The 13399-nt window shown below is 42.5% G+C and overlaps 1 protein-coding gene across 2 annotated transcripts in view; it reads right to left on the bottom strand.

Annotated features, from left to right (window-relative positions):
- Positions 1-13399, bottom strand: part of adcy2b (adenylate cyclase 2b (brain)) — a 76187-nt gene that overhangs the window by 59116 nt on the left and 3672 nt on the right. For both annotated transcript variants that reach the window (XM_005745478.1, XM_005745479.1), the window contains exon 2: positions 2928-3125. In XM_005745478.1, coding sequence (XP_005745535.1) covers positions 2928-3125 — 198 coding nt within the window. The remainder of the gene's footprint in view (positions 1-2927; positions 3126-13399) is intronic.

Here is a 13399-nt window from a genome sequence, read left to right as displayed (position 1 = left end):
TAGATAGATAGATAGATAGATAGATAGATAGATAGATAGAGTCATGGGAGCAAAATAGCATAATTAATAATGCAGAATGATTATGCTCTCACAGGTGGCCGATGTTAAAAATATCCCCAACCCCACCGTGGAATCGAAGAAGTAAAACGAAGGTAAGACGGAGAAAGAGAGGTGGGGAGTGGGTTGTGGGTGGAGGTTAAAAGGATAAAAGGAGGCAGGTGGAGAAACCAAGGAGAGAAAAATGGGATTTGATGAATAGATGGAGACAGGGTGCTAGCATGAGAAAATAGGAGTCCTGAAATGGAGAAAGAAGGAGCCTGGCGCTGAAAACTAATGTGTCTGTCTGCTGATCTGCTCACCTCCAGCTCTCATCAGGGCTCATTAACACGTCAAATTAATTCTGCGCTCACACACAGCCTCAAACGCACACAGTCACACACACACACAGCCATGTATGCATTCAAAAAATACACATTTAAACTAAATGGCAGGTGTGTGTGCGGAAGCAAATTCTTTGTCACATGAAATCCTGAGAAGACTCTTGAATGCACGGCTACGTGTCGAAAGGCCAAATTATCAGGTTCGGGTAATCGTAAGCCATTTTCACGCACGTACTGCAGCGCTGAACGTTTCTACGTGTAACAGTGGGAGACGCATGCAAATCTCTGACACAGTTGGCTTGGCATTAAATGGCCTTTAACCTGCCAGCTCCCACTACAAAGTCTGTGTGATGTCCTGTGGCACTGATTTGCATCAGTGTGGAATCAGTGGAGATAAAAGTCTGCTGCAGCGAGTGGTCATTCTGCGTCCTGTCTCCTGCACGCTATCTTAAGGCAGCAGAGTATCTGGGCTAGAAAGAATGTGTGACCAAACAGCTTAAGTCACATATTTATTAATTGTTTGTTTTTGTAGACTGTAGATAAAAGTCTTGTCAATCACAAGCGCGCCCTGTATTATCCTCCTTTTTCACTCCCATGGAAATCATATATTAAACAATAAACATCTTGACGCATTCATTATGCTCTGAAACTAGAAGATGACTCATGAAGAGAGAGTGTTTACTGAGAGTATGGATCATGGGAGTCATAAATCTGTGTTTTTGTTTGTCGCAGACTTTGATGCCCCCTTAGTCGCCCCCTGCTGGCTATCTGAAAAAAATGTAGCTTTAAGGCTCATTTACATAGGCTTCACCCCAATAATTCTTCACCCTCAATAACATTGAAGCTATCCAATTTTTAAGTGATGACATATGAACCTGGCTTCCGGGTCCAAACTACTCTGTGTTTATTAAGGCTGTTGTGTTTTTAACATGTTTTAATGCTTTGTTTCTTCTATTCAATCTGAACAAGCCCTTAAAAAAAGTCAGTGATCACTGTCGGCCTCTCTCAGTTTTTATTACCACTATTCGTTTTAAAGCTCAGTTTTTAAAACCTTGCGATATAACGGGAGCCCAGCTCATGCAGCAGTATATTAACGACTAACCTCGTATTGTGGATGGATTATCTCAGTTGTTCTCCTGACTAAAGTTGAGTCCGTTTACAGCATCGTGCCATGCGATTGCATTTATCCCTAACCTCTCCGGAGCAATCATGTTAACTTTAATTGAGTGGAAAAAAGTTAGCGTTCATCCTCCATCTTTACTGTGTTTATGTTATGCTAACATAGCTCTGTAGCTAGCCACCACGTAGCACATCATTATATACCAGCTAGTCCAACTTCAGTAACCCTACAAACATCACTTCTGTTTAGGTTTTTGTTTTCATTTATGTTGGAAGTGATAGCAGAGCTGTACGTTTAATTTTTTTCAGAAATCTCTCAGCCAGAGCATAATAAATTATGTTTGGGTGGAAACTAGCTAGCTAACTCCCCGCTAACGTCTAACTCCATTAAATTTAATAAATTGTAATAATCATGGATGCCTGGATGTTAAACTTAATTGTTACACCTGGTAGAGCAGGCACACTGATGATTTTATTAAAGATTAAAGAATTTAGACAGTTTTTAACTTTCAGTGATGCCGTAGTGTTCCTTTGAATTTGGGGCCAGAAGTGAAGTTTGGACCCGAAACGGCTTAAAGACTGGATAAAAATAATAATAAATTGAAATATATACGATCAACTTTACACTGAATCAACTGATTAATCATTAAGGAAAATGTGCTTGGCGTAAACTAATCATGAAAGTACATTTTATTTACATTTTATCAGATTCCATTAAATTTAAAGTTTTTCATGGTACTTATGTGACTAATCTACATGAAAAATCTACATGTAATTAAATGAGCTAAAGTGTGAATTTTGGGCTTAAACCCTCTTTAAGTGCACAAGCTATGTCCATCTTTTATATCCAGTTAGTTTACTTCACAGGAAGGTAGCATCTGATTAAGTCTTTCAGAGTCTGCAGAAAAGCTTTGCTGCTTCCATTTCATATTGAAGTTTTAATCTGAAGTGTGTGAATCCTTCAGCTTTATAAAAGTATGAAAACGTATCTGCCGAATATGACTTCAAGCTGATGCATTTTCTTTGCAGGGCTCAAACACCTGGCTGTGTTATTATCTTTCCTTTCATGATTTTTACCAGTATAATGATTGTTCCACCATTGTTGTGACTGTCAACCAGTGCTGGGTGTAATACATTGCAAAACAACACTTTACTGTAATCACATTGCATTTTTCAGAAATGCAGTAATGTAATGCACTACTGTACTAACTTCAGTAGTCAAGTTACAATTTCAGGCATTATCATCATCACAAATCACAAAATACAGTCACAATACAAAATAAAGTTGAGCATGATAGGGTCCCCTTCAAGTCACTTTTACAAGATTCTCAATTCCAAATTGGACAGCTGTAAACATTTAAAAGCCATCTGCTGAACTCTTGTTGATCAACCCGAACACTCACACAGAAAATAAAGAAAACGATCTACCTGGTCCCAGGGGCTGAGTCTCCCTCCAGAGAACATGAAGAGGTAACCCATGGTGACCAGACAGGCCCATATTAGCAGTGAGAACAGGCGAAGCATCCGCTTGAAGACAGATTCGATGCAGACGAGGATGAAGATGGACAGGAAGAGGAAGAGCGCAGTGGGCACTGTGATCAAGAACGTCAAGTGGTCTTCTGTATTCTGGAGAGAGACAGAGATGGTTGGAGGTGAGGTGAGTTTGGTGAAATTGAACACATTCATGCTTTGGCCCTGGGTTAACCAATCACCTGTAATTGGCTCTCCCGTGGCATCAGAATGCGACCACTTCTGTCAGTATCTCACCTAACCCCGTTCTCAATGCAGATAAAATGCCAGAGATTTACATGTGCAAAGAGTAGTTCTTTCTCTCTACACCAAACCACATAATGGAACGGCCGAAATTAAACACAGAGAGATAAGGCAGGGTAGGAAACAAAAGTAAGATTAAGGAGGCAAACTCTTGATTGTACTGTGACTCATCTGATATCATCTCCCCACCTGATTCTTAATATAGGATTATATCTGCACATCGGAAAATGATGCTAAGGAGGTACCACTTCCGTTAAAGAGAAGGGGACCTGATGACCAGATCTCGGTGTGTTTGCTTCTTCTATAGGTCAAAACCATGCACTCTGACTAATGTGTAAGCACAATTATGGACGGATTTTGATTTAAGAAAATGTTACTGAATCTAATTTTCAGCTTCTTCCTAATCCCTGATGCTCACCCCATAATACCTACAATGTCTTCTTCACCTCTCTTTAAAACTGTCCGTTGCTTTGGATGGTTGACCACAGGACTCATTTGTCTTCGCTATCTCTGCTCTTTGCATTTTTACTTTTCCATCAGCCTCCCTCTCATTCACACTTTCAACTGAGCTTCATTCCTCTTCTCGCCAATGCGTACCTCCACCTCTCCACGCTCTCTTTCACCTGGTCCCTATCTCGGTACAGAGATCATCTGCAAACATTGTCCTGCCTAACCTCAGAAAACAAAAATGGGCTCAGGGTTGATCTGTCTCACATGGGAGGTCCCTGCTGTGGGAACGCACAAAAAAATATGAGCCACCCAAAAACATACTTGAAAACGGCCAGTACTGAAAAAGGAATAATTCACCTTCGAGGCCGAAACCATTTTGCACCCGTTCTAAATTGGGGCATCCTCTCAATTCATGTCCCTTAACCAGAGCACAGCCTGAAGGCAAAGAAGCACCTACCAGACCACACAGATGAGTTCTGATATTGTTTTAGACTCTCATGTCTAAAAGCTTCAACCTTAACTCCAAATTGACAAAATGTTTGCTCATTTTTTTGTTTGCTAGTGAGGATGTTAGGTCCTCAAAAGGATGGCGGTACTACACAGCGTGCACGCACAAACAGACGAGCAGACGGCACAGATCGGCAGGCAGACAGTCTGAGCCCAGGGAATGTGCTACAGCATCACTTCCACGCTCACACTATCAAAGTCAGCATTTAGAAGCTGTCACCACACAGACAGAACACTCTCTCGTCCTCATTTGGCATATATGCAGGTCAAGACGTTAAAGACAACAAAAACTGTCCATCCCGTCAAGTCGTAATTTCTTTTGTTTCTCCCCCATACAGTGGTTCAGCTTTTTTCTCTCATTTAGCTTTGTGCAATTACATGCCTTATTAATATATTGATTCTTCTTTTTAGAAACTTGTGAAATCAAGTGCAAATGAGCTCATATAACTGCCAGATATATACAACTGGTTCAAGAAAAATGGCTTCATATGAGACTCATTAAAGCTTATGCAGCTTTTGCTTATTCTTTATGCAATCTTTACCTTTCTGGTCAAATGTTCTCAGCATGGAGACTCAAAAAACCCCGAATGCAGTTATGGGATTCAAGGTAGATTCATAATCGTCTTATTTATCATTTTTATAATTGTTAACATGAGCAGACTAGAACAAATCCAACAAAAACGAGTCTGCAGGGTTCACCAAACCTACTTGCTGCTTATATTGAGGCTTCTACATACGAGTTCAGGGGGGAAAAGTGCACTTTTTTTGCAACAATATTCATTATTTGGAGAATAATACGTGATGAACATGATGATGAACTCATGATGTTCATTTTCCTGCTCCATATTTTTTTTCCCTTGCACTCTAGAAGGGCCAGCCTGGTGGTCAGCTCTGTCTTCTCACAGCATGAACATCCTGGGTTTGAATCCTGCAGCAAGATAGTGATGTCATGGTCCCAGCACTTTGACCCACTTATACAGAAAATCAAGATACTTCCTGCTTGTTTTTTTCATGTTATATTCTCAGACTTTCTTACTTTTAATCTCCTGTCTCATTCTCAGTGATTAGTTTCACTTGTACCTTGTTTCCTTCAATCATTTCTTGTGTTTCTAATTAGCCTTTAGTGTATTTAAAGCTGCAACTTGCCTTAGTACCTTGTCACGTCTTACTCTTTGTCTCCCAGAGTGTTTACCTGTTTGGACCTCTATGGACTTTTGTTTGTTTGTTTGTTTGTTTTTACTTTGCCTCAAAGGTCTGCTTTTGGGTCCACATTTCCCTCAAACATGACAGAATGATGGACCCAGCCGACGTTGATGTACATTCTGGGGAGCTTAAAGACGAGTTTGTGTGGTGCTGTAAGATTTCCACCTGGATTCTTGGATCCACAAACATTAAAACCCTGTGGGTGGGAGATCAACAAACATCCACAATTCCTTCAGTCTCCCACAAGTTTGGACAGTTTTCCCAATAACTGCAAAGCGGAAAGATGACTGCAGTTGCTCAGATGTAAGTAGTATCTGAGTCTCCTTAACTCCTTAAATCCATCTGCTTCATCCAATTTCCAGTCACTTGTTCCTGCTACCTACCTGGCCAACAACCACAACCAGAGGATGACGAACTAGCCTCCCTTGACCCTCCAGCTGCTACATCCACAACCCAGTCATCCAGCTCCACATAGTAACTGGCTGCACCATCCACTGCCAACCTGCCAGAGCTCACTTCCTGCATTTTATCATCTTTTAAGAAGTCCTCAGTGACACAGCAGTGGTCCAGCTCCGAACTTTACTGCAATGGATATGGATAGATGGATGAAAGAAAATGGCCTCTAGAGGACTGGACTTGAACTACAGTAACTTTGCATGATATAAAGTTCCTTTAAAGTCACCCTCCTTTAATATCATTATGTTTCTGGTTAGTGGGGGGGTGGCAGAGTGGGAGGTCAACAGACGAATTGGTGCTGCATAAGCAAAGCTCTTGATTTACCGGTCGATCATCCCTACCCTCACCTATGGTCACAAGCTTTGGGTGAAGAAAGAACGAGATCACGGATACAAGTGGTAGAAATTATATTTGTCTGAAGGGTGGCTGGCATCTCCTATAGAGATAGGATAGGGTGAGGAGTTCGGCCATCCGGGAGGGGCTCAGAGTAGAGCCTCTGCTCCTCCACATCGAAAGGAGCCAGTTGAGGTGGTTTGGGCATCTGACAAGGATGCCTGCTGGGGACCTCCTGGGTGAGGTTTTCCAGGCATGTCCCACCAGAACAAGGCCCCAGGGCAGACCCAGAACACGGTGGAGGAATTATATCTCTCAGGTGGCCAGGGAATGCTTTGGTTTTCCCCTGGACAAGCTGGAGGAAGAGGCCGGGGAGACGGAGGTCTGTGCTTCTCTGCTTAGGCTGCAGCCTCCGTGATCCGGAAATTGATGGATGGATGTTTCTGATTGGCTGTCTCTCACAAACAGAAGGCTTAAATTGAATTGCTAATAGTTGAATGAGATGACCAGATTTAGGTTTCCCCCTCTCTTTGACATCATACAGAGCCTGTGCTTTTGGCTCATAGAGATTACTTGCACATACACTTAATTCATTATTTGACTAAGTGTGTGGCCCACTTTAATACCAATTCCACAGTCATGCTAATTAAAGACTGATGACAGCCAAGAGACAGTTGTTAGATTGTTGTCCCTTTTCCCTGCTGGATGTATCACGGATTCCTAGCTGTAAAAAATCACTAGCTAATTTGGCCTGGACCTACAGAAGAGGTATGACTAATTAAGTTAATATTTCGCTAAAAATTTCACTTGCCACTTATGATCTGATTAGCTGCTGAGCCTCTGCACCAAGAAATAATGACAGTAGTGTTTTCAGCAGGTCTGATTGTGCTGAGTGAACGTCCACAAAAAAAGGAGTGCATAGCCTCCTAGAGCTCATTCTACTAATCTGCCTGTGCACTCTGCAACTAATGTGCAAATAAAGCACTCCGTAACATCTTTTCAGAATTTATACACTCTGAGGGGAAAACAGGCAACAAAATAACCATCATTCACCCAAAGAGCAGGATGTGAAACACCTCACAGGCTCCATCCTAAAGCCAGTGCCCACATAAACCATTTAAACTTATTCTAGTCGAGTCATGATTACACTGACAGGTCTGGCATGATAATTGAGCGAGACTCTCTGTGATAACTTTTCAGCCATTTTACAGTAAAAGGCACGCCGGTGTGGGCAAAGAAACGCATTGGATCCTCTCCGCGTCCAATTCAATTTCTGTGAGAGAAGGAAAAAACAAGATGTCACAGCCTCAACCTTCAGTAACGGGATGTTTTGACAGTTTATTGACTCGAGCTGCTTGTTAAAATACAGCAGAAGCTATTCGGTCAGAACAAATCCAAGATAGCAGCATTAATGTGGCAACATGGTGCAGCAGCGGTAGCATGAGTCAGGGTCTGGTGAAGGGATCCCATGGGATCCGGCTGCTGACGCCACGGCAGCTATACAGTCAGCCCGGAGCACAGATTGAATCCTAATGAGAATGTAAGCAAGACTGCAAACTCTTACAACAGCAGAGGTTCTTTTAGCGTTAGAAACACACGCAAAACACACATGCACACACAAGTCAGAGACATACAGAGAAAGAAAAGGGAGGGACCTGCTTTCTCGCTACATGCGCATTTGGAGTGAAGCAGCTGTTCACATCGACAGAAAGAAGCATCTGCACTTTGCACATTTCTGATCGTAGGCCATCTAATCCTGTTAAAACCCCTTTGAAACTGGTTAAAGCGTTTTCCCTTGACATAGCACAGAGGGAGTGGGGTGTGTCTGCCTGCTATATTGTGCAGCATTGTCACCCAGAACAATAATTTCCTTTTTTAACCCAGTCTGTCTCATCCAGCTATTATACTGGGAGGGGAAAAAAGGCTGGGGAGGGGTATGGGGAGACATAACAGTGGCAGAAAGAGACGCAAAGATTCAAAAATCTAATTATTCAGCAGCAAAATGACAAAAACGCACCAAATAAAGAAACTGAGGAGAAATGGGGGCCAGAGAGGGTGTGTTGCGATCGCGGCAGCGTATGTTCTTTCCACGTGCTTGTGCCTGCTGAATATTTATACTGTCTGATGAAGCAGCACTGGTGGCATATTCCTTCAATTTGCTCTCAGCCTGGTAATGAAATTCATCAATAATCAACAACCCTTTCCCTTGAAGGCCCATCTGCGGCACAGAGAAATGTTAACGCGCTCTCCACAAACAGGTCAAAGGTTGCAGAACATCCAGCGCTGAACCTAAAAGTTTATGGTTCACGTTATTAAAGCTAGTTTGGAGTGAAGTCACAGTCACTTTAATGGAGGACCTACCATCACGAAAAGGACACTAACTCACTGCAATGATGTTTTATGGGCACTTTAGCAGCTTTTGTTGTGTTTAACTGTCATGACTGTTTTCATTTCATCTTGAGAGATTGCGTTACTTCAACTGTGTGATCTTACATCCGTTCATCACAGCACCATGGTGAAGGAATTCATCGGAGGCGAGTGAAGAAATGGTCATTTTGCCAGCAGAATAAAAAGAAGCCTGATGCCCACAGCAGGGAGACGGTGCTGCTCAGTGGATCAAACCAGTTTGAAATGCTTCTGCAGATTCAAGAGGCCCAGCAGCTGAGTAAAAAAAGATCACTTATTTAAAGATGAGCCATGAAGAAATGGTAATCTTGGTCGCATTTCTGCTTTAACTCTGGAAATGGATGAACTATGAATTTCAAAGAAATCTGATGAATTTAATGTTAGTTTAAAGGCTCAAGGGGCTAATGAGGACTAGATCGTATCTCAAACTGAATTACTCCTTTATTTATCACAATCACGAGGGAGACATGTCGGGTGGATGTCATTTTGAGACAGAAGTAACAAGAGTTGAAGATGGAGCACTGTCAGCTAACACCAACAACCTACATCCATAAACAACACACAGACACACATACTTGCTAATCAGTGCTTAGTAATAGCCTAATAGCCTTCTGGATGATCTGTGCTACATGGCAGGTCGCATCAGAGAATTCCACTAATAAGACAGAAAAAAGGGGCCAAACACTACAACACAGGGGAGAGGTTCAGTCAGTCAGTAACTCGAGTTAGATGAGGAAGTCTATGGGAATTCACTCACTTTTGTCTTCTCCTAGGAATAATAGCAGCTGTCTTGAATATTTCCCACACTCAAGCATTAATAGTTTAGTTGGTTTTTACACAGTGCTTGTGCATTTTGACTTTTTTGTTAAGGGTACAGCATCAAAAATTTCACCACTAGATATCAGGAGACTGCATATCCTAGTCAACTGAATTTTGTTTCCTTCCAATTCAAGTGCATAATCCTAGCTGTTGGGGATATCCTGAACTTTTCTATCAGTATCGCTCTTTTTCTTTTTTTGTCCTTCTATTAGCTGTGGTTATCCTCTTTTAGCTACTGCTACCCTCTCTTATGGTGCGTTCACACCGAACGCGATAGACGCGACCAAAAAGTACCAGACGCCCATAGCTGGTCACGTGCACATTCGCACCTCAACGCGTGACCAATTTGCAATTTTCACGCGCGTGAAGCGGACATGTGGGATGAAGTAGTGCCAGATGGTATGTTTGCAAGATGGCAGCTGTTGATCTAGCGTTTGAAGAGAGAGTCTCCTTTCTCTATTTACTGTGGAGAGCAGAGTAGCGGCGTAAAGGACGTCCTTGCCACACCTGGGTCCATCAGGTCCTCCAGACACGTGAGCAGTTTGGTGAGTTTCACCACTTGCTCCAGGAGCTGCGTCTGGATGACGGCTGCTTTCAGCGGTACCGCCGACTTTCCCTCGTCCAGTTTGAGGAGCTGCTGTCCCGCGTCGGTCCAAGCATTGCCCACCTAAACACCAACTACAGGCGCTCAATCCCACCTGCAGAGCACCTGTCCGTCTGCCTGCGGTTAGCAAAAGTGTTTAATACGGTAGTCCTTTATCGATACCTGTGCTAATATATGCTCATTTGAAGTCCCAGTGACTTCCCGCCACCCACAAACCTCTAAAGAGCGTTCCTGCCTTTTTTTAAAAATTTCTTAATAAATGGAGCTTGCCTCCAAAATAAACTAACCTCTCTTAAATAATTGGGCTTCACTATGTTCCTATATAGTAGTATATTTTTTCATTGGTATAATATGAAATAAATTCTACATGTGTCAAGTTGTGTGCCAATATTTGCTGTGTAGTAGAACTGAGACATTAGTCATTACAAAAATTTATTTGAAATAATATTAAAATTCTTGGTAGAGAAAGCAGCTGGTGTTGTACAGCTCCGGGTGGTTTGCTACGGCGTTGATGAGCCTTTCCTCCATATTGAATGAAGAGTGAGGGGCTTTGGCTGGACCTGCCAATTTGAACTAGGCCAGAGCATCATGTAACCAGGCTCCTGATTGGTTGTCGCGGCGCGACTTGACGCTGAGTTCAGATTTTTCCAACTTGAGTGGTAGACGCGATGCGCACGAATGCGCAAAATGCACCACACAAACTGCCGTGCGTATTTTTATTCGTGCTTCAAACGCGTCAGTCGCGCAACTGGTGCATTTTCGTGATTTCACGTTTCCGTGATGCAAATCTGCTTCTGAATTTTCGCGGGATCCTCAGTCGCGCTTCATCGCGCTCCTCCATTGACTTTACATGTAAACCTGACGCTCTGGTCGCGTCTATCACGTTCGGTGTGAACGCACCGTTAGATATTGTTAGCCTCTGTTAGCTACTGTTAGCTAGTGTTGGCTATTGTTATCCACTGCAGATCTAACATTGTTAGACTCAGACACTCAACAAATTCTAATACGATGTGAGAATGTAATCAAACTTTATCAGAAGGAAAGTGTGATTTTTAGAATACTTGAGCCTAACATTAGCTGGTATAATATTAGCTTATAACCAGCTGTTCTTGTTGTATAGCCAGTTTGCCACCAGCTGCTGGAAGATGGGAGGGTCTTCTCACATCTAAGACCTCCATGTCTAATCTGCTGACAAGAAGTAACTGTGGAAATATCTGAAATAAATAAGCATATTTTCGTGTATTAGAGCCCTGACTTCAGCTCAGGAGATTCAGCTTAAAGTGAGGAGGAAGAAGGTGATATTTTATCCAGATGTTGGGCACATTGTCTCTTTCCTTCTTGTCTTTGCTTCTTTGGTGAAGGTAAGATAAAGGAGAAGATAAAGGGTAGGTATGATCAGCGTCTGATAGTGCACAGACAACACCATGCAATTGCCTATGAGTTCTCTTCTCTTCCACCTTTGGCATACTACTTAGCTGGTCTCTAACCACACACATAAAACATGATTAGTCAGAATGGCAATATCTATCTCGGTCACTGTATTCAAGATAGCCTGGGAACATGGTGGCTTCTACAAACCAAATGGATTTATTTTAAGTTTATGTGAACTCACTTTGTTGGGAGATCTAATTTCCCTAATTTGAAGACCAGATTGTTTTTATGATGTCTTGGTACTTAAAACCTTAGAACTGGGGGGCATGTTTTCCTTTTTTTTCTTTTTTTTTTTACCACGACTGTGTAATTATATCTAACTGTGATTATATCTTTTTTAAGGCACTTTAATCAAGAATATACAAGCAATTGAATATAGTTTAGAAAAGGTCAATTTTTCGCAGCATTGTTGCTTGAGGTCTCTGTGTCTAGTGGATTATTTTTACCCTGTGTAGCTCCAACCACACCTAGTCAGTGACGTCACAACATCTATTTCATCCCACTCGGTCACCTTACTTCTCTCCCAGTAACAGCTGGTGATCCATCATTACAAAAACACCCTTCCCTCACTGCCTCCCATCGATCAAACTGTCAACGAGAAGGAAACTAAATCTGTGTTGTTGCTTTACTTAAAATATCAACAGACTGCTCACGAGCCGGCAGAAACAGTGCTGGAATCAGTGATGAGCACCAAGGCAGCAATGAGAGCGGTTACAGTTCACAGATTACCAATCTTCTATAATCAGATGGAATATTGATTTTGATTAAACTGTCAAATTATGTTTTGAATGCCCTTAGGTTAACACGGAGGACACACACCACAGAAAATACAACCTCAAGGCAGAAAGAACAAGAATGATTTTCCTCTCAAAATTACTCAGACAGAAATTAAAAAAGACTTCCTCAGACAAACACACCCAAACAGCACAATTGCTGATATGCACATACCAGCACACACACACGTACTGCGCAAACTGGGTGGAGGGGCCGGCTTCTTAAAACAGCACTTTGAGCCACTCCAGCCATGATGTGTGGCGACAGATAAAAGTGGGCAGCAATTTTGGGAGCATTAACGCTGCTTTGGTTGGGTTTCTGTCGGCTCACTGATAAAGCCTCGGCACTTACAACAACATCCTCCCCTCTCTCTGCTGCCCAGCCTCCTAGCTTCAGACCCAGCCTCTATTTATTCCTGCCATTCTTCTTGGTCCAGCAGTAATAAATACACACGCCTCGCTGAGCAACCGCTTCATCACTATAGACAGGCTTGGATGTTATTTAATAGGAGCAAACTTGGGGGGAAAGAAATGAATGATTTCAATTTGCATTGAGAATGATGGGAAATTACCTGCGGGATTGTAATTTAACCAGTGAAGCACAGAGCCTAAGAAGGAAAGGAAACTTGGAGGATTAGATCGACCAGCGGGGAGGGCAATAAATTCTATTGATTTGTTTTAAATAGAAGGCATCAATAAAGGTGGAGGTGCTACTGAGAATGACCCCCACAATTATTGAGTCGAGGTGCTACTTAGAGAGCAAAACAAATGTCTAAAGACCGTCCTGGGCATATGAGAGCAAAACAATCTTTATCAAACAACAACAGCAATAGCAATGAGTGGGCTTGCTTTTGTACGGCTATTCCATGAAACACAAAGGCAGCGCTGGCGAAACAATAGCTTGTGTTTATGGTTGAGTGTTTGTGGCCAAAACAACACTTTTCACTTGACAAAAGCACCAACACCCACGCAGCCGCGAACTAAACTGTCATCGTGCTCTTGATCCGCTCTGCAAACCCGGCGTTGAGATTTAAAGTGCCGCTTCACGGCCTCTTATGCTGCCACACGTAATCATACACACACACACACACACACACACACACACACACACACACACACACACACACACACACACACACACACAC

This window comes from Pundamilia nyererei, unplaced genomic scaffold (genome assembly GCF_000239375.1).
Source record: "Pundamilia nyererei isolate P.nyererei 1_Seehausen unplaced genomic scaffold, PunNye1.0 scaffold00159, whole genome shotgun sequence".
NCBI classification, from domain to species: domain Eukaryota; kingdom Metazoa; phylum Chordata; class Actinopteri; order Cichliformes; family Cichlidae; genus Pundamilia; species Pundamilia nyererei.
Note: the sequence above shows the minus strand (reverse complement) of the source record. Positions and strands in the feature narration are given on the sequence as shown.